Here is a 19,595-nt window from a genome sequence, read left to right on the forward strand (position 1 = left end):
CAATGTATGAATTCTTGCTTGCATCAGTTAGGACTTTTGGTTGCAACTAAAACCGGCTTAAGTAAAAAACCGGAATTTATTGGTTTAAGTAACTGAAAAGTGTAGGTGGTGGTTCTGATTTCAAGTGTCATTGCATCCCAGGTCTCAAATGGTGTCACTCAAAATTTGTCTTTCCCATATTCTGACTCGGCTTTTAAAGACGGCTGCCAGCAGCTTCAACCTCACTTCCTACCAACACGGCAACTTTTATAGAAAGAGAAAGCCTCTATCTTGATTCCAGCAAAAATCCCGGGGTTGCCTCTCATTGGTTTGATTTGGGTCAGGTGTTCATTTTGAACCAATCACTGAGAACAGAAAGAGGCAGGGTTTTTTTTCTTCATTGTGAAAAAGTCTCTTTATTTTAAGAAAAAATTTAGTTAACAAAAAATTTAACAAGTTTCATTTAGCAAAATACACCCAAAAGGAAATCACAGTACAAAGAAAGTTTTAAGTCAAGGCCTCACCAATTCCTACAGTATTAGTAATGTGTTTCAATTTCCAAAACTAACTCTTAAAAAGCTTAAACTTAACCTAAAAGATTTTAAATGAAAATAAACTAGAATGAACAAATATGAGAAATGTTCCTCTTTGAATAAGGGATCTAGCACCCTGAGTTTTCCTAAAGAGGCAGTGTTCTAATTGACCAGGTCTGGATCACATGCCCACTCCACCCTCAGCTGAGGGATGGGGTAAGCTTTCTTATATCCACTTGATGGAAGGGGGAATGGGCCCCTCCCCAAAGGAACATTGAGGACTCTTACTAGATAAAGGGAGAATGAATGCTAAAGAAGGGAAAAGACAGATGTCCACCAGAGGTTCTCAAATTATGTTCTGCCACTGTATATACCTTTAATTTTACAGAAGTCAAAGAAAGGAAGTAGGAATGGAGAGAAGTGGAGGGATTTGAGAAATATGTGGGCGGTGTAATGAACAGAACTTGGAGGCTGGTTAGACTTGAGGGATAAGGGAGAGTGAAAGGCCTTGGCTGCAAGCAAGAGAACGTGGCTCTAGCTACTTAAACAAAAGGGAATTTACTTTATGGGAATGCCCTCAGCGGTTCATAGCATCAACTAGAAGGAATAGGCTTGGAAATAAGAAGGCATTAAGGGCCACTAGAGGATCTGGAAGCAGGAATTACAGCAAACACTTTGGTTGTCTAACTAATATCCAATACCACTCCCCTTCTTCTTTTGCAGAGTCCCAATTCTGTTCCTGTGGCCACTTTACCTCACAGCCTGACTTGGCTCCAGGGTTGATTGGCCTAAGACAGGAGGTCCCCTTACCCTTGCCAGAGATTGGTTTAGGAGTGTCAGGTAACCCAGTTGTGGCCATTGAGCCATGAGGGGAGGTCTGCTTGGGATTTTTTGGGGAGGAAGGTTTCCTCATTTCTAAGAAAGATCTACTGGAACGGAAGGTTCCTCTTCATTGGAGTTTAGACGTGATTCTTGGAGCTGTGGCAGCCATCTTGTGACCATGAGGGAATCAGCCTGAAGGTATACACACTGAGGACCATAGTAAACAAAAAGAAGAAAGAACATGGGTTCTTGATGACATTGTTAAACCACTGAAAGCACTGTTCCTGGAACCCCTCCACTCTAGATCTCTTATGATATGAAATGATGCATTAGAATTTCCTTGCTACTTAAGCTTAGCTTTTGGAAGGCATCCTGACTTATGCCATGTAGCAGGGACAATCTGGTCGGGGCACAGTTGGTGCAATGGCAGACTTCCAACCCCAGCTCTTTTCACGATCCTTGGGTGGCCTGTTCAGGATTCAGAGTCCTGGGAGAGAGTGCCCATTGGCCACGTTTAGGCCCCTCTGACTATGTTAATGTAGGGAGAGGGTGATCTGGTCCATTAGGCTTCCAGAGTGGGAGGTGATCACTAGAAATTACCCTTCCCCCACACAATGGGGGAGGGGTGACCCCAAATAGAAACTGGGAGACTAGAGGAAGAGGAAGGGGGAATAGATGTTGAACATCCAAATACCCATGAATGTCCACCTCCAGTCCCAACAGACTGGATGCCTCATCTCACATTCCCTACAAAGCACCCTGTGCTCATTACATTCTTCATTTGACATGCTACATTCAGGTTTCTGTGAAGTTGTAGTACTCACACTGCCTGGAAGCTGTTCTCTCCCTTTCCCACCTGCAAAGTCCTATTCGTTGTGAAGACCTGTTTTAAAGACCCCCCCCTTCCAGGCTTCCCTGGTGGTGCAGTGGTTAAGAATCCGCCTGCCAGTGCAGGGGGACATGGGTTCAAGCCCTCGTCCAGGAAGATCCCACATGCTGTGGAGCAAATAAGCCCATGCGCCGCAACCACTGAACCTGTGCTCTAGAGCCCGCGAGCCACAACTACTGAAGCCCATGCGCCTAGAGCCCGTGCTCCACAACAAGTGAAGCCACCACAATGAGAAGCCCGGGCACCGCAACAAAGAGTAGCCCCCGCTCACCACAACTAGAGAAAGCCCACGTGCAGCAATGAAGACCCAACGCGGCCCAAAATAAATATAAATAAAATAAGTTAAAAGGCCCCTTCCATTTGGAGGGAGAGCTGGCTTCTCATCAGGAAGAAGGAGGCAACATGGGACCAGCTCTAGGCCATGGACTGTATTCAAGAACTGCAATCAAGAACTGATGAAAGGGGCTTCCCTGGTGGTGCAGTGGTTGAGACTCTGCCTACCAATGCAGGGGACGCGGGTTCAAGCCCTGGTCTGGGAAGATCCCACATGCCGTGGAGAAGTCCCAATAACTGTCACATCAACTTTTGAAAACAATTGTTGAAGTGGTGCCTCTACTCCTGACGTCCTGTTGTTGTGTTTCTGTTCCAGGAAGTCTTCCATGGCCTGCCTCTCTTCCAGCAGAATTAAGGAATTGCTGCATTCTGTCTTCCCTTCATTTCCCACAAATTACTTTGTATCAGTCAGGACTTCTTTGAAAGCGATGGAAGTCCATTCAAATTGGTTTTAATTGGTGCATGTAACTGAGAATTCTTGAGAGTATCTCTCGTTTTAGGATCCAGGTTCTCAAATAAAATAATCAGTAATCAATTTATCTGTATTAGTTATCAAATGCTGGGTAACAAATCATCCTAAAATTTATGGCTTAAAACAACAAAAATCAATTAGGATTTTCTCAAATTCAGAGTTTCAAGAATTCAGGAGCAGCTTAGCAGGATGGTCTGGCTTGAGGTCTCTAATGAGGTTGCAGGCCAGATGGTCGGGGCTGCAGTATCCATATCAAAAGTGGTTCATTCACATGGCTGTCCAGTTGGTGCTGGCTGTTGGCAGGAGGCTTTACTTTCTTCCCTCATGGGCCTCTCTGCAGGGCTGCTTAAGTGTCCTCACAGCATGGCAGCTGGCCTCCCCCGGAGTGAGTGATCCATGAGACCAAGGCAAAAATTGCAATGCCTTTTTTGATCTGGGCTTGGAAGTCAAACACAATCATTTCTTCCATATTCTATTGGACACACAGAACAGCTCTGAATCAGTTTTACAAGAGACTATTCAAGGTCATGAATCCCAGGAGGTGAGGATCAATGGGGACCATCTAGGAGGTTGCCTCCTACAGCATTCCTCCATCCTTCCTTCCCTGTTTGCTCTGCTATTCCTGTGTGTATGCTTCATTCTCAGGCAGGCCTTCCCCAGGCAGTGACAGAGATGGCCATCAACATCTCCAGGCTTGCATTCTTAGGGACCCCAGGGGGAAGAAAGCACCTTTATCATAAAAGTTCTGGTGAAAGTCCCAAGGCTGACTCTGATTGGCCAAACTTGTGTATAGCTTATCCCTGAACCAATCGCTGTGGTCTAGAGATACCATGCTCTGATTGGCCAGACCTAGGCCACACCCCCAGCCCTAGAACTGAGGATAGAGTGGGCAGCACTAGAGACTCATGGAGCGGATGAAGGAGGAGTGGTTCCCAAAGGAAAAAGCAGGGTGTCCTTACTGAACCAAGGTGGATGGTTGTTGGGCAGGAAAAATAATACATGCCCAACCTATCTCCCTCCTTTGTGCTCCAGTTGCATATTTTAGCACCCCTTGGTTTAGTATTTTTAGTATTTTTTCCATGGGATAATTTACTTTCTTTGTAGGTAGAACTCTAAGATGGCCCCCAAGTTCCCTGGTGTAAACATACCTTCTCCCAGTCATTTAATCAAACACTAATCTAGATGCTTCTGTAGAAGAACGCTGCAAATGTAAGTAAGGTCCCAAATCAGCTGACCTTAAGACAGGGAGATTCTCCTTAGTGGGCCTCACCTAATCAGATGAGCCCTTAAAAGTGACAGGGTTCTTCCTGGAAAAAGAAATTCAAAGGGTAAGAGAGTCAACGTGGGGGAGATTCTCTGTTGTTGGCTTGGAAGATCGAAGGGGCTCTTTGGCAAGAAATGCAGGTAGCTTCTAGCAGCTGGGGGCAACCCCTGGCTTGCAAAGAAAAAGGGACCTCAGTCCTACAAACACAAGAAACTGAATTCTGCCAATGACCTGAATGAACTTGGAAGGGAATTTTTCCCCAGAGCCTCCAGAAAACTTAGCCTTGATCTCAGTTTTGTGAGACCTAGGGCAGAAAACTGAGTCATGCAGTGCTGGACTTTTGACCCACAGATTTACGAACTAATTAATGGGTATTATTTTAAGCTGCAAAGTTTGTGGTTAATTTTAGGCAGCAATAGAAAATGAATATACTTCTCCATGGACTCTAAGATTCCTAAAGTAGGGAGCTTCTCTTGGATCTCCTTAAACTCCTCATCCCCAATAGGACCCGAAACAAAGATGGTCCCTCTTCCTGCTTCCAGTTCCATTATCTGGGAAAGAGAGGAGGAACCCCACTCCTTATTATGCTACTCCCACCCACCAGCTCCCAACTGTCCCATCCTTGGGGGCCCATCAAGGAAACTCTCTGCTTGGCCTTCCATAAACAGCCCAGGAGGGCAGCTCGACCAATCTCTGCTTCCCAGGCCTTAGGGACCTTTGACCAGTTCTATTGATCTGGACTCCTGGGCAAGTGGTTGGACCAACAGACAGACACCATGAGGGCTCTGCTGCTCCTGGGGGTCCTGCTGGTGAGCATGGAGTCAGCGGTTTTGGTGAGGGCTGTGGGAACCAGGAGGGTTGTACTGGGATGGCCCTGGGATGGCCCTATCACAGCCTTGGCCTCTGCCCATGACCTTTTAGTCTAGCTGATTGGAAGGCCTGTTTGGAAAGACTAGGCAAGCCTATAAGGCCAAAGTAGAGGAGAGAGAGACAGACAGTGCTGGTGGATATGAGGACATGGCCTGCATTACTGGGGGAGGGGGACCTTGAGGAGACAATGGGAGGAGGAAGGAGGGGTCCAGGCCTTCTGAGGAAATCTCTGCATTTCTGGACTGTGAAAGGAAGCTGGGGACTAGCATGGGATCGGGGCAGGCAACGACTTTCTGGGAAAATTCCCGGCTTTCTTCTCTCTGTCATAGACTCCACCTTGGAAAGCCCCCAAGCAGCATAAGTTCATAGAGAGTGAGCACACAGTGGGTAAGTAGCCTGGGTCCGCCTCCTGAGAGACCCTTGAACAGGGATGAGTATGGCAGGGAGTGTGCAGATTGTTAGTCTCTGGCCCTTGGGGTGAGGGGAAGGATCCTGGGCGCTCTTCACTCTCATCCCCAGAGTTGTCTGGCTGGCATTCAGACCTGAGTGCCTACTATATGCCAGGTCTTGTGCACATGGGTGCTGGGGATCCAGAGTGATAGTGAACTGAGTGCTCCTTGAGGGCAAGGCTGAGGCTGTATCTGAGTGTCTGGTCCAGTACCTGCCAGTCTTCCTCGGTTTCCCCAGCCTCCCCCTTCCTTTCCTCTCCTCGATACATCTCGCAGGCATCAGTCATGCCACACAGAGGCCAGGGCCCTTGACAGACAAGGAAGTATCAAGAGCAGGGCTCTGGAGCCCAAATGCCTCTGAATCCCAGCTTCATCCCTTATGTGCTGGATGGCTCTGGACCAATGACTTGACTTCTCCAAGCTTAAATCCCCACCTGTAAAATGAGGCTGGTAATGGTAAAACTCTTAAGGCTGTGGAGAAGGAGAAATGAGTCATTAATCCCGGTGAGGCACTCAGCCCACAGTTTGGTGCATGGTAAATGCTTAAAATATATTCGCTTTTATTATCAAGCTCCCTTTTAGATGGTGGATATCTGCCATCTCCCCCCTGCCATAGTTCCCCATTGCCTTTATTCTTCCAGGCACTAAATATTTACCTAGAATTGTAAACTAGTTTGAGCCTGCCCTGGCAAGCCTGCCCTGATGGGATCAGGCCCAGCCCCTTAGCATGGCACTGAGGCAATCCTGAGTACCTCACCTCCTCTCCTCAGCACTCCACACCTAGCCAAACTGCTCTCCTCCTTCTAGCCTGACCCAACCTAGCTGCCCTGCCCTTGCCTAGTCACCTACTTAGGGTCCTACTCTTCTGTGTCCATTCCATTTGCATCTTAAAGGTCCGTCTCAGACCCCTCTCTCTTCCTTTAATGTCCTGTCCCTGATTTGGCCCTCAGCACAAGTGTCACTGGGCCTCTAATACAAAATAGCAGCTAATGTACTATGTGCCAGACTCTGTGTATGTGTTTTATAGACACGATCTCATTTAAGTTTCACAACACTCCTCTGAAATAGATAGAGTCAATTCTCATTATTCGTGGTAGTCATGTTCTATAAAGTCACCATGAACACTGAATTAGCAAAAACGGAACCATTGCTCCTAGAGGAAATATAGGGTTATGTTCCTGTGAGCTCTGGTCACAACATTTTCATCAACATATAACCTTATTTTATGTGTGATTCTGTTTAAAGACACCTTACTTAATATATATTATTGATTCATTGATATTAAATTCATGGCCAGAGGCACTATAGCTCATGCCTGGACGAAGCTTATCTAACCCACAAGTGTTCTCCATAATGTACATCACAGCCCTCTTGCACTTTGGAACACTGGACAGCACTTCAGCACTCTATTTGGGGGCCATTTTCAACAGCAAAATCATGTATCAAAAGCACAAAATTTGAAAAACATGGCACTAAATAGAGCATGAAAAGGACACTTGTTGAGAAGCAAGAAGAACTACAATCCTGCAGCCTGTGAAACAAAAAATACATTCACAGAAAGATAAGATGAAAAAGCAGAGGGCTATGTACCAGATGAAGGAACAAGATAAAACCCCAGAAAAACAACTAAGTGAAGTGGAGATAGGCAACCTTCCAGAAAAAGAATTCAGGATAATGATAGTGAAGATGATCCAGGACCTCGGAAAAAGAGTGGAGGCAAAGATCGAGAAGATGCAAGAAATGTTTAACAAAGATCTAGAAGAATTAAAGAACAAACAAACAGAGATTAACAATACAATAACTGAAATGAAAAATACACTAGAAAGAATCAATACCAGAATAACTGAGGCAGAAGAACGAATAAGTGACCTGGAAGACAGAATGGTGGAATTCACTGCTGTGGAACAGAATAAAGAAAAAAGAATGAAAAGAAATGAAGACTGCCTGAGAGACCTCTGGGACAACATTACACGCAACAACATTCTCATTATAGGGGTCCCAGAAGGAGAAGAGAGAAAGAAAGGACCCAAGAAAATATTTGAAGAGATTATAGTCAAAAACTTCCCTAACATGGGAAAGGAAATAGCCACCCAAGTGCAGGAAGTGCAGAGAGTCCCATACAGGATAAACCCAAGGAGAAACACGCCAAGACACATAGTAATCAACTTGGCAAAAATTAAAGACAAAGAAAAATTATTGAAAGCAGCAAGGGAAAAACGACAAATAACATACAAGGGAACTCCCATAAGGTTAACAGCTGATTTCTCAGCAGAAACTCTACAAGCCAGAAGGGAGTGGCATGATATACTTAAAGTGATGAAAGGGAAGAACCTACAACCAAGATTACTCTACCTGGCAAGGATCTCATTCAGATTCGATGGAGAAATCAAAAGCTTTACAGACAAGCAAAAGCTAAGAGAATTCAGCACCACCAAACCATCTCTACAACAAATGCTACAGGAACTTCTCTGAGTGGGAAGCACAGGAGAAGAAAAGGACCTACAAAAACAAACCCCAAACAATTAAGAAAATGGTCATAGAAACATACATGTCAATAATTACCTTAAACGTGAATGGATTAAATGCTCCAACCAAAAGACACAGGCTCACTGAATGGATAAAAAAAACAAGACCCATATATATGCTGTCTACAAGAGACCAACTTCAGACCTAGGGGCACATATAGACGGAAAGTGAGGGGGTGGAAAAAGATATTCCATGCAAATGGAAATCAAAAGAAAGCTGGAGTAGCTATACTCATATCAGATAAAATAGACCTTAAAATAAAGAATGTTACAAGAGACAAGGAAGGACACTACATAATGATCAAGGGATCAATCCAAGAAGAAGATATAACAATTATAAATATATATGCACCCAACATAGGAGCACCTCAATACATAAGGCAACTGCTAACAGCTATAAAACAGGAAATCAACAGTAACACAACAATAGTGGGGGACTTTAACACCTCACTTACACCAATGGACAGATCATCCAAACAGAAAATTAATAAGGAAACACAAGCTTTAAATGACACAGTAGACCAGATAGATTTAATTGATATTTATAGGACATTCCATCCAAAAACAGCAGATTACACTTTTTTCTCAAGGGCACACGGAACATTCTCCAGGATAGATCACATCTTGGGTCACAAATCAAGCCTCAGTAAATTTAAGAAAATTGAAATCATATCAAGCACCTTTTCTGACCACAACGCTATGAGATTAGAAATCAATTACAAGGAAAAAAATGTAAAAAACACAAACACATGGAGGCTAAACAATACGTTACTAAATAACCAAGAGATCACTGAAGAAATCAAAGAGGAAATCAAAAAGTACCTAGAGACAAATGACAATGAAAGCACGATGATCCAAAACCTACGGGATGCAGCAAAAGCAGTTCTAAGAGGGAAGTCTATAGCGATACAATCCTACCTCAAGAAACAACAGACATCTCAAATAAACAATCTAACCTTACACCTAAAGGAACTAGAGAAAGAAGAACAAACAAAACCCAAAGTTAGTAGAAGGAAAGAAATCATAAAGATCAGAGCAGAAATAAATGAAATAGAAACAAAGAAAACAATAGCAAAGATCAATAAAACTAAAAGCTGGTTCTTTGCGAAGATAAACAAAATCGATAAACCATTAGCCAGACTCATCAAGAAAAAGAGGCAGAGGACTCAAATCAATAAAATTAGAAATGAAAAGGAGAAGTTACAACAGACACTGCAGAAATACAAAGCATCCTAAGAAACTACTACAAGCAACTCTATGCCAATAAAATGGACAGCCTGGAAGAAATGGACAAATTCTTAGAAAGGTATAGCCTTCCAAGACTGAACCAGGAAGAAATAGAAAATATGGACAGACCAATCACAAATAATGAAATTGAAACTGTGATTAAAAATCTTCCAGCAAACAAAAGTCCAGGACCAGATGGCTTCACAGGTGAATTCTATCAAACACTTAGAGAAGAGCTAACACCCATCCTTCTCAAACTCTTCCAAACAATTGCAGAGGAAGGAACACTCCCAAACTCATTCTATGAGGCCACCATCATCCTGATACCAAAACCAGACAAAGACACTACAAAAAAAGAAAATTACAGACCAATATCACTGATGAATATAGATGCAAAAATCCTCAACAAAATACTAGCAAACATAACCCAACAACACATTAAAAGGATCATACACCATGATCAAGTGGGATTTATCCCAGGGATGCAAGGATTCTTCAATATACGCAAATCAATCAATGTGATACACCATATTAACAAATTGAAGAAGAAAAACCATATGATCATCTCAATAGATGCAGAAAAAGCTTTTGACAAAATTCAACACCCATTTATGATAAAAACTCTCCAGAAAGTGTGCATAGAGGGAACCTACCTCAACATAATAAAGGTCATATATGACAAACCCACAGCAAACATCATTCTCAATGGTGAAAAACTGAAAGCATTTCCTCTAAGATCAGGAACAAGCAAGGGCAAGGATGTCCACTCTCACCACTATTATTCAACATAGTTTTGGAAGTCCTAGCCACGGCAGTCAGAGAAGAAAAAGAAATAAAAGGAATGCAAATTGGAAAAGAAGAAGTAAAACTGTCACTGTTTGCAGATGACATGATACTATACATAGAGAGTCCTAAAGATGCCACCAGAAAACTACTAGAACTAATCAATGAATTTGGTAAAGTTGCAGGATACAAAATTAATGCACAGAAATCTCTTGCATTCCTATACACTAATGATGAAAAATCTGAAAGAGAAATTAAGGAAACACTCCCATTTACCATTGCAACAAAAAGAATAAAATACCTAGGAATAAACCTACCTAGGGAGACAAAAGACCTGTATGCAGAAAACTATAAGACACTGATGAAAGAAATTAAAGATGATACCAACAGATGGAGAGATATACCGTGTTCTTGGATTGGAAGAATCAGTATTGTGAAAATGACTATACTACCCAAAGCAATCTACAGATTCGATGCAATCCCTATCAAATTACCACTGGCATTTTTTACAGAACTAGAACAAAAAATCTTAAAATTTGTATGGAGACACAAAAGACCCCAAATAGCCAAAGCAATCTTGAGGGAAAAAAACGAAGCTGGAGGAATCAGCCTCCCTGACTTCAGACTATACTACAAAGCTACAGTAATCAAGACAATATGGTACTGGCACAAAAACAGAAATTTAGATCAATGGAACAGGATAGAAATCCCAGAGATAAACCCACGTGCATGTGGTCACTGTATATTTGACAGAGGAGGCAAGGATATACAATGGAGAAAAGACAGTCTCTTCAATAAGTAGTGCTGGGAAAACTGGACAGCTACATGTAAAAGAATGAAATTAGAACACTCCCTAACACCATCACAAAAACAAACTCAGAATGGATTAGCGACCTAAATGTGAGACCGGACACTATAAAACTCTTAGAGGAAAACATAGGAAGAACACTCTTTGACATAAATCACAGCAAGATCTTTTTAGATCCACCTCCTAGAGTAATGGAAATAAAAACAAAAATAAACAAATGGGACCTAATGAAACTTCAAAGCTTTTGCACAGCAAAGGAAACTACAAACAAGATGAAAAGACAATCCTCAGAATGAGAGAAAATATTTGCAAACGAATCAATGGACAAAGGATTAATCTCCAAAATATATAAACAGCTCATGGAGCTCAATATTAAAAAAACAAACAAACAAATCGAAAAATGGGCAGAAGACCTAAATAGACATCTCTCCAAAGAAGACATACAGATGGCCAAGAAGCACATGAAAAGCTGCTCAACATCACTAATTATTAGAGAAATGCAAATCAAAACTACAATGAGGTATCACCTCACACCAGTTAGAATGGGCATCATCAGAAAATCTACAAACAATAAATGCTGGAGAGGGTGTGGTGAAAAGGGAACCCTCTTGCACTGTTGGTGGAATGTAAATTGATACAACCACTACGGAGAACAGTATGTTGGTTCCTTAACAAACTAAAAATAGAATTACCATATGACCCAGAAATCCCACTACTGGGCACATACCCAGAGAAAACCATAATTCAAAAAGACATATGCACCCCAATGTTCATTGCAGCACTATTTACAATAGCCAGGACATGGAAGCAACGTAAATGCCCATCGAGAGACGAATGGATAAAGAAGATATGGTACATATAAACAATGGAATATTACTCAGCCATAAAAGGGAACGAAATTGGGTCATTTGTAGAGACGTGGATGGATCTAGAGTCTGTCATACAGAGTGAAGTAAGTCAGAAAGAGAAAAACAAATGTCGTATATTAACGCATATATGTGGAACCTAGAAAAATGGTACAAATCAACGAGTTTGCAGGGCAGAAATTGAGACACAGATGTAGAGAACAAACATATGGAAAACAAGGGGGGAAAGTGGCAGGGGTGGGGTGGTGTGATGAATTGGGAGATTGGGATTGACATATATACACTAATATGTATAAAATGGATAACTTATGAGAACTTGCTGTATAAAAAAATAAATAAAAATTAAAAATTAAAAAAAAAAAGACACTTGTTTACAGTAGGAGTTGAAACAAGAAGCAGAGCATCACCTTGTTTGACCTCAGCTGGGAATGTGCACTTGGGGTGACTCAAATTTTTCACCACTCTGTGCATGTCCACAAATGACAGTGAAAGCACCTTGAGTATTGGTTTGGGGTTACAGATAAATTTTAGCAAGAAGTGCAGATAAGCAAATACAGAATCTGAATGAGGCTCAATTGTACTATTTTTAAAAATTACAATAGCAATATTATTTTTGTAAAAACTTTATAAATTACGGAAATAGAAAAGAAGGAAAAGTCACCCATAATCCACTATCTTCCAAAAACCACTGTTACAAATTTTGGAGATTTCATTCTAGATTTATTTTTTATGCATATGTAAATATGTTTGTACAAAAATAGGACCATACTGACATGCTGGGTTTTTAAAAAATAAATGTATTTATTTATTTATTTTTGTCTGAGTTGGGTCTTTGTTGCTGCGTGCAGGGTTTATCTCTAGTTGCCACGAGTGGGGGCTACTCTTCGTTGCGGTGCACAGGCTTCCCATTGCGGCGGCTTCTCTTGTTGCGGAGCACAGGCTCTAGGTGTGTAGACATGCAGGCTTCAGTAGCTGCAGCACGCAGGCTCAGTAGTTGTGGCGCACGGGCTTAGCTGCTCTGCGGCATGTGGGATCTTTCCGGACCAGGGCTTGAACCTGTGTCCCCTGCATTGGCAGGCGGATTCTTATCCCCTGCGCCACCAGGGAATCCCCGTCTCAACCATTTTTAAGTGTACAGTTCAGTGATATTAAGTACACTCATATTGTGCAATCATTACCACCATCTGTCTCCAGAATTCTTTGCATCTTGCAAAACTGAAACCCTTCATCTGTACTATGTATGATTTTTGCCATTTTTTTTTTTAATTTTATAGCTACTTTTATTTTTATTTATTTATTTATTTTTGGCTGTGCTGGGTCTTCGGTTCGTGCGAGGGCTTTCTCTAGTTGCGGCAAGTGGGGGCCACTCTTCATCGCGGTGCGGGGACCGCTCTTCATTGCGGTGCGCGGGCCTTTCACTATCGCGGCCCCTCCCGTTGCGGGGCACAGGCTCCAGACGCGCAGGCTCAGTAGTTGTGGCTCACGGGCCCAGCTGCTCCGTGGCATGTGGGATCTTCCCAGACCAGGGCTCGAACCCGTGTCCCCTGCATTAGCAGGCAGATTCTCAACCACTGCGCCACCAGGGAAGCCCCTGCCATTTTTAACAGATGAGAAAACTAAGGCTCAGAGTGGTCAAGTGACTTCAACATTCAACAAGTATTTATTAAGTGCCTACTTTGTGGCAAGCACTCTTCTAGGCCTGGAGGCTGCAGACTTGTCTAAAGTCACGCAGTTAGTAGTTGGTGGAGTCAGGAGTCCACCAACTGACTCCAGAAACCCAACTCTTAAGCAGGATGTGGTCTTGAAGGCACAATGATCTTTTCAAAGGTCTATCCTTTTTCCAACCAGACTCTGAGGGGTGGTACCTGGGCAATGGGGCACGGGGAAAGTCATTAAGGAGTGTGTTACCCTTGCAGTTCTCACTGTCACCAGGGAGCCCTGCCACTTCCCCTTCCAGTACCACCGGCAGCTGTATCACAAATGTATCCACAGAGGCTGGCCCGGCCCCGACCCTGGTAAGACTACCCCGGAAGGGTTGGAGCAGGGGTCTGGGGGAGGTGGACTCTGCCCATCCTTCTGTCCAAGGAACAGTGCTTGGAGAGAAGGGGCTGTGATAGGGAAGGGCAGCCCAGCCCCTTGGGCAGAGCTAGGAAGCTTTATCTCTTTCTTTCTTTCTTTTTTTATTTATTGAAGTATAGTTGATTTACAATATTGTGTTGGTTTCAGGTGTACAGCAAAATGATTCAGTTACATATATATATTTTTTTCAGATTTTTTTCCATTATAAGTTATTACAAGATATTGAATATAGTTCCCTGTATTATACAGTAAATCCTTGTTGCTTATCTATTTTATGTATAGTAGTGTGTATCTGTTAATCTCATATTCCTAATTTATCCCCCCCACCCCCGCTTTCCCCTTTGGTAACTGTAAGTTTGTTTTCTATGTCTGTAAGTCTGTTTCTGTTTTGTATATAGATTCATTTGTGTTACTGTTTAGATTCCACATATAAATGCTATCACATATTATTTGTCTTTCTCCATCTGACTTACTTCACTTAGTATGGTATTCCCTAGGTCCACCCATGTTACTGCAAATGGCAATATTTCATTCTTTTTTAATGTCTGAGTAATATTCCATTGTGTATATACCACATCTTCTTAAACCAATCATCCGTTGATGGGCACTTGGGTCACTTCCATGTCTTAAGCCTTATCTCTGTCTACAGGTGTGCTACCACCCCCAACTTTGAGAAGGATCAGCGATGTGGGCATACTGCCTGGAGCCAAAGAAAGTGAAAGGTGCCACACAACCTTTGGGGTGGCCCAGGGCCCTCTCCCCGACCCTAGCTACTCTCCTGGGTATCATCAGATCTAAAACATATGGGACTCTGGGCCCACCTATCTCCTTCCCTCCCAGAGGGAGAAGTTCTAAGAGGGGGTAGCCCCATTTTTCTGGTGGGTAAACTAAGGCTTGGAAATTTGGAGGGCCAAGGTCAAAAGACAAGCAGGTTTGGGTAGGGACTTGGCCCCATCTGTTTGATTCAGGCTCCCCACACTTTCTCCCCCTGTGTTCATCTCTCAGATCACTGCAGCAAACACAACCCCTGCCAGAAAGGAGGGACCTGTGTGAACATGCCAAACGGCCCACACTGCATCTGTTCAGATCACTTCACTGGGAAGCACTGCCAGAGAGGTAAGGAGATGCTGAGGCCAGGGGAGGGGCTGCTGGGGAACAGGGGCAGCCACAGGCCTACTGAAGAGGTCCTGTGGATTCCCAGAGACTTGGCATGGTCCCACACTCTCCTGAGACTACCCTACCCCTTTGTCCCCAGAGAAGTGCTTTGAGCCCCAGCTTCTTTGGTTCTTCCAGAAGAATGAAATATGGCATAGGCTTGAGCTGGCAGGTGTAGCCAAGTGCCAGTGCAAGGGTCCGAATGCCCAGTGCAAGCCACTGGCCAGCCAGGGTGAGTAGATGGGTGGGGAGCTGGCCAGGGAGGAGGGCAGAAGGTGGGAAAGAAAGGCTGGCAGGAGGCCAGGTGGTGTGCCAGCGTAAGAGGGAGCTCTCTGGGTGGGGGGTGGGGGGCGGGGGTCTTTGAGCCTAGGGGGGGCTCAGCATGCTCCTTCTCCCAGTCTGCCGTACCAACCCATGTCTCAGTGGGGGCAGCTGCCTACAGGCAGAGGGCCACCGCCTGTGCCGTTGCCCCACGGGCTACGCTGGACGCTTGTGCGAAGTGGGTGAGTTAGGGTGTCTGGGAAGAAGAAGCCCCGCCCCCACGTGGGAAGGGCTTGCCGAGAGGGAGGAGGGAGAGTGGAGAAGTGGGTGAGAGGGCGACAGGAGACCATTCCATACCCTAGCTGTAGGGAGCCTTCTCTCTCCCCAGACTTCAAGGCGAACTGCTACGACGACCGCGACCGCGGGCTCAGCTACCGCGGCGTGGCCCGGACTAAGCTCTCGGGTGCACCCTGTCAGCCGTGGGCCTCCGAGGCCACCTACTGGAATGTGACCGCAGAGCAAGCGCTGAATCGGAGACGGGGCGACCACGCCTTCTGCCGGTGCGCGGGTGGGGCAGGGCTGGGCGTCTCTTTCCGCCCCAGGGCCCTCTAGGGCTTCTCAACCAACCCCACCCCGTGGTTACAGGAACCAGGACAATGACACCCGCCCGTGGTGCTTTGTTTGGAGAAGCGACCGACTGAGCTGGAATTATTGCCGCCTGGCACGATGCCAGGCCCCAGCCCCGGCGGCGCCCCAAATCCCTCCTCCGATCCGGATCTCATCGGGGCACCAGTACTTCCCTTTGCCCTCGCTTTCGGCTTTGCAGAAACCTCAGCCCACGACCCAGACCCCGCTTCGACCTCTGACCTCAGGTAGTTGGGAAAGGTTAAGAATACGAGCAGAGAAATCACGGGACGAGCTACATTCCAACTGATCGTGGGTCTCCCGGCCCTCAGCCTGGGCTTCTCCCACAGGCTAGTGCTCGCTGCCCGAGCAGCGGACTCCCCTGCCCAGCGCGGGCCCGGCGGGCTGTGGACAGCGGCTCCACAAACGGCTGTCCTCGCTGAGCCGCGTCGTCGGGGAACTGGTGGCGCTCCCCGGGGCGCATCCCTACATCGCCGCGCTGTAGCAGGGCCAGAATTTCTGCAGCGGCAGCCTCATCGCCCCCTGTTGGGTGCTGACCGCGGCTCACTGCCTGCAGAACCGGCGAGTGCCTGAGCGCTCAGCTCCCGGCCCGGGATCCCTAGCTCCTCTCTCCTCTGTGCCCAGCTTCCGCGCGACACCCGAACACGTGCCCTACCTCTCCGCGTCTCCGCCCACCTTTCCCCCTTCTCCCTTTCAGAGCTCCCCAGGAGGAAGCTGAAACCCAAGAAGGGCCTCGGAAAGAGGGGGCTCCCGCAGGATGCCTGTGGCCGGCTCTGAGCGCGCTTCCTTTTCCCGACCCTGCCCCCAGACCTGCGCCGGAGGAGCTGACAGTGGTGCTCGGCCAGGACCGCCGCTGGTCGTGCGCGCCTACCCCCTGCACGAGGCCTTCTCGCGTATCACCTACCAGCACGACCTGGGTGCGTGGGGGCGCCCCCGCGGGGATCAGGGGAAAGGGTGGGCAGAGCTCGAAGTCCTAGCGTCCCGGTCTCATGCTCCTCCCCGCTTGGGTTAGCTCTGGTGCGCCTGCAGGAGAGCGCTGAAGGCTGCTGCGCGCACCCGTTGTCTTTCGTTCAGCCAGTGTGCCTGCCGAATAGCGCCGCCCGCCCGGCCGAATCCGAACCTGCGCTCTGCGAAGTGGCCGGCTGGGGTCACCAGTTAGAAGATAGGCAGAACGGCTGGGGGCGGGAGGGAGACCTCTGGCCACCGGGGTAGTCAAGAGAGGCCCGCAGGTTTGGTACTGCCAGGGACAGGTGGGGCCGACCTGGTGGGTTGTGAGGACGTGCAGGGCCCTTGTCTCTTCAGTCTGCTTCTCCAAGAGCTTGGTATTCACTGTTGGGGGGCGTCCCCAAATCTGAGGCGTACCGGGAGAATCGCACTTTCTCTTGATTCCCTCTGGGCACAGGGCTGCAAGGGCTACTAGGACGCTGGCCCGCGCTGGAGCAGCAGGTGGGCTGGATGGGGACCAAGGTTTTGAGACACTGGATGGGAAGTGGGGGTGGGGTTCCGAAGCAGTCCTGCTTCCTCCTGGTTCATTCACATCACCGCTCCTCTCTGGCCTCAGTTTTCTCGTCTATGAAATAGTGTTAAAGGCAACTCACTCCCTCTCGGGCTTGCTGTGAGGGAGGCAGGAGATGAGCGGGTTTGAAAGAGCCTGGCGCAGCCAGGTCCATGGCCTGGGCAGAGAGGAGTCGGGAGGGGTGTGAGGAAGGCGCTCTCGTTTCGCAGGGTCAGGGGAATATTCCAGCTTCCTGCAGTAGAAGGAAGAAGCGGCACTCAGGTGCCACTCATCCGTCCGGAGCGCTGCTCCGCCCCCGACGTGCACGGAGCCGCCTTCACCACCACCACCGCCCCCCCCCCCCCCCCCCGCATGCTCTGCGCTGGCTTCCTCGAGGGTGGCACTGACGCGTGCCAGGTGAGCCCTTGGACTCGCTTGGCGCCCTCCTCCAACCCGGTCAAGTGCAGACCCCAAGCCAAGGGCGCTGAGCCGCGTGTCCCCGAACCAGGGTGACTCCAGGGGCGCTCTGGTGTGTGAGGATGAGACCGCAGAGCTCCAGCTCATCCTGCGAGACATCGTCAGCTGGGGTTCAGGTTGTGGCGACCGCCACAAGCCGGGTGTATACACCGACGTGGCCAACTACCTAGCCTGGATCCGGGAGCACACTGCTTCCTGACCGCCCCGGGACTCGTCTTTCCCTCCTGGGCAGTTCTGGAATGGAAGCATGGCTGAGGCATGATCATGGATAGCAAGGAATGTGTTCCATTCCCACCAGCGCTGCCAGCCCAGCGCCAGGCATGGCATAGAACTCAGTAAAGTGCTTTTGAAGATGCTTGAAAGGCACAGCTCTTCAGGGGTCCCGTCGGGAAATGCCAAGATAGTATACCGGTGCTCAACTTCTCCACACCCCTTCAGAGAACAGAATCTATTGAGATCTGATGCAAGGTTTAGATTCATGTCCAGCTGACATTTACTAAGCCACACTGTGTACCAAACCTGTGCAAGGTGACTCCACAAGTATAAAACTAATATTTTAAGTTTATAGAACAGGAGTTCTCAACCTTGACTGTACATCAGAATCACCACGGGGAGCTTTTTGAACCTATGCCCAACATCCACCTCAGGTCAATTAAATCAATATTTCTAGGGAAGGGGGGTGGGTGGGTAGCCATTTGTTTTGTTTTGTTTTGTTTTGTTACAAACAGAAAAAAGTGAAATGTTTATTTGGCAGAAAACTTTTGAAGTTAATAAAGAAATGACAATAACTGGTACACACATTAATTCAAAATATTTTTACTAAGCACCAAATAGAATAGTTCCTGAACTTTTCGCTAAGAACCTCTCCATTACTGAAAGAATGCCTAAAATGTAATCAATTTAGTTAGGTTTTTAATCAAGAAATCTAAAGCTGCCAATCAGACCCTCTAATTGGCATGAGATGACCAGGTTAACAACCTTGAAATCAGATAATGTGATTAAAAACAACTTTTAAAAGCTTTGTTTAACTATATACTCCGAATGAGGGAATTCGTTGGCCTCCGGCTGTGTACCATACACACACATACACAAACAAAAATAAGTACTAAGTTATTATGTATAAAAGATAATAAATGGTCCCTGTATATTCAGAGGGGAATAATGCCTACTTCTCGTGAGGAACAAGGAGACAGATCACTAACTCCAGAGGGAGAACCAAGCAAGGCTGGCAGAAGAGACAAGAAGTCCTGTGTACTGTGGATATGACGAGAGGGCTTTTGGAGGCTGCAGAGACCAGGTGGCGTCCAGGCCAGAGGGGAACTTGAGTGGATGTCAAGGTGGGTGGGGCAGGGCCTTCAAGGCTGGAGAAAAAGCAAGGCAAGACACCGAGTCACAGAATTACTGCCTGTTCAAGAGACAGTGCAGCACTGGGTGAGGGAGAAGGGGTGTAATCTAATGAGGGAATGTGAACAACAGAGAAAGGAAAGCCTCATCCAAGGAGACCAGGCACAATGCCGGTCTGTATTTCTCAACAGCAGACCAGACACAGTGCTGGTTTGTATTTCTCAACAACGGTTCAACAGAGAATCTGAGGTGGCCTGTGTGACTGACAGAGGGTAAAATATCTTCCCAAACACCGAGTCTCCCATGCACCCTGCAGCCA

The 19,595-nt window shown here is 46.4% G+C and overlaps 1 protein-coding gene across 1 annotated transcript; it reads left to right on the forward strand.

Annotated features, from left to right (window-relative positions):
• Nucleotides 1-29: 29 nt before the first annotated feature.
• On the forward strand, nt 30-18,152 carry F12 (coagulation factor XII). The gene is given in 20 exon segments (XM_082453533.1): nt 30-5,125; nt 5,492-5,549; nt 13,737-13,826; nt 13,829-13,835; nt 14,549-14,585; nt 14,588-14,621; nt 14,905-15,015; nt 15,155-15,286; nt 15,453-15,557; nt 15,704-15,875; nt 15,961-16,187; nt 16,295-16,296; nt 16,298-16,441; nt 16,445-16,521; nt 16,769-16,809; nt 16,812-16,877; nt 16,973-17,122; nt 17,686-17,714; nt 17,717-17,872; nt 17,964-18,152. Coding segments are annotated over 20 exon segments (1,863 nt in total). The 5' UTR covers nt 30-5,068; the 3' UTR covers nt 18,132-18,152.
• Nucleotides 18,153-19,595: the final 1,443 nt, after the last annotated feature.

This window comes from Balaenoptera physalus (genome assembly GCF_965194825.1).
Source record: "Balaenoptera physalus genome assembly, chromosome: 3".
NCBI lineage: Eukaryota > Metazoa > Chordata > Mammalia > Artiodactyla > Balaenopteridae > Balaenoptera > Balaenoptera physalus.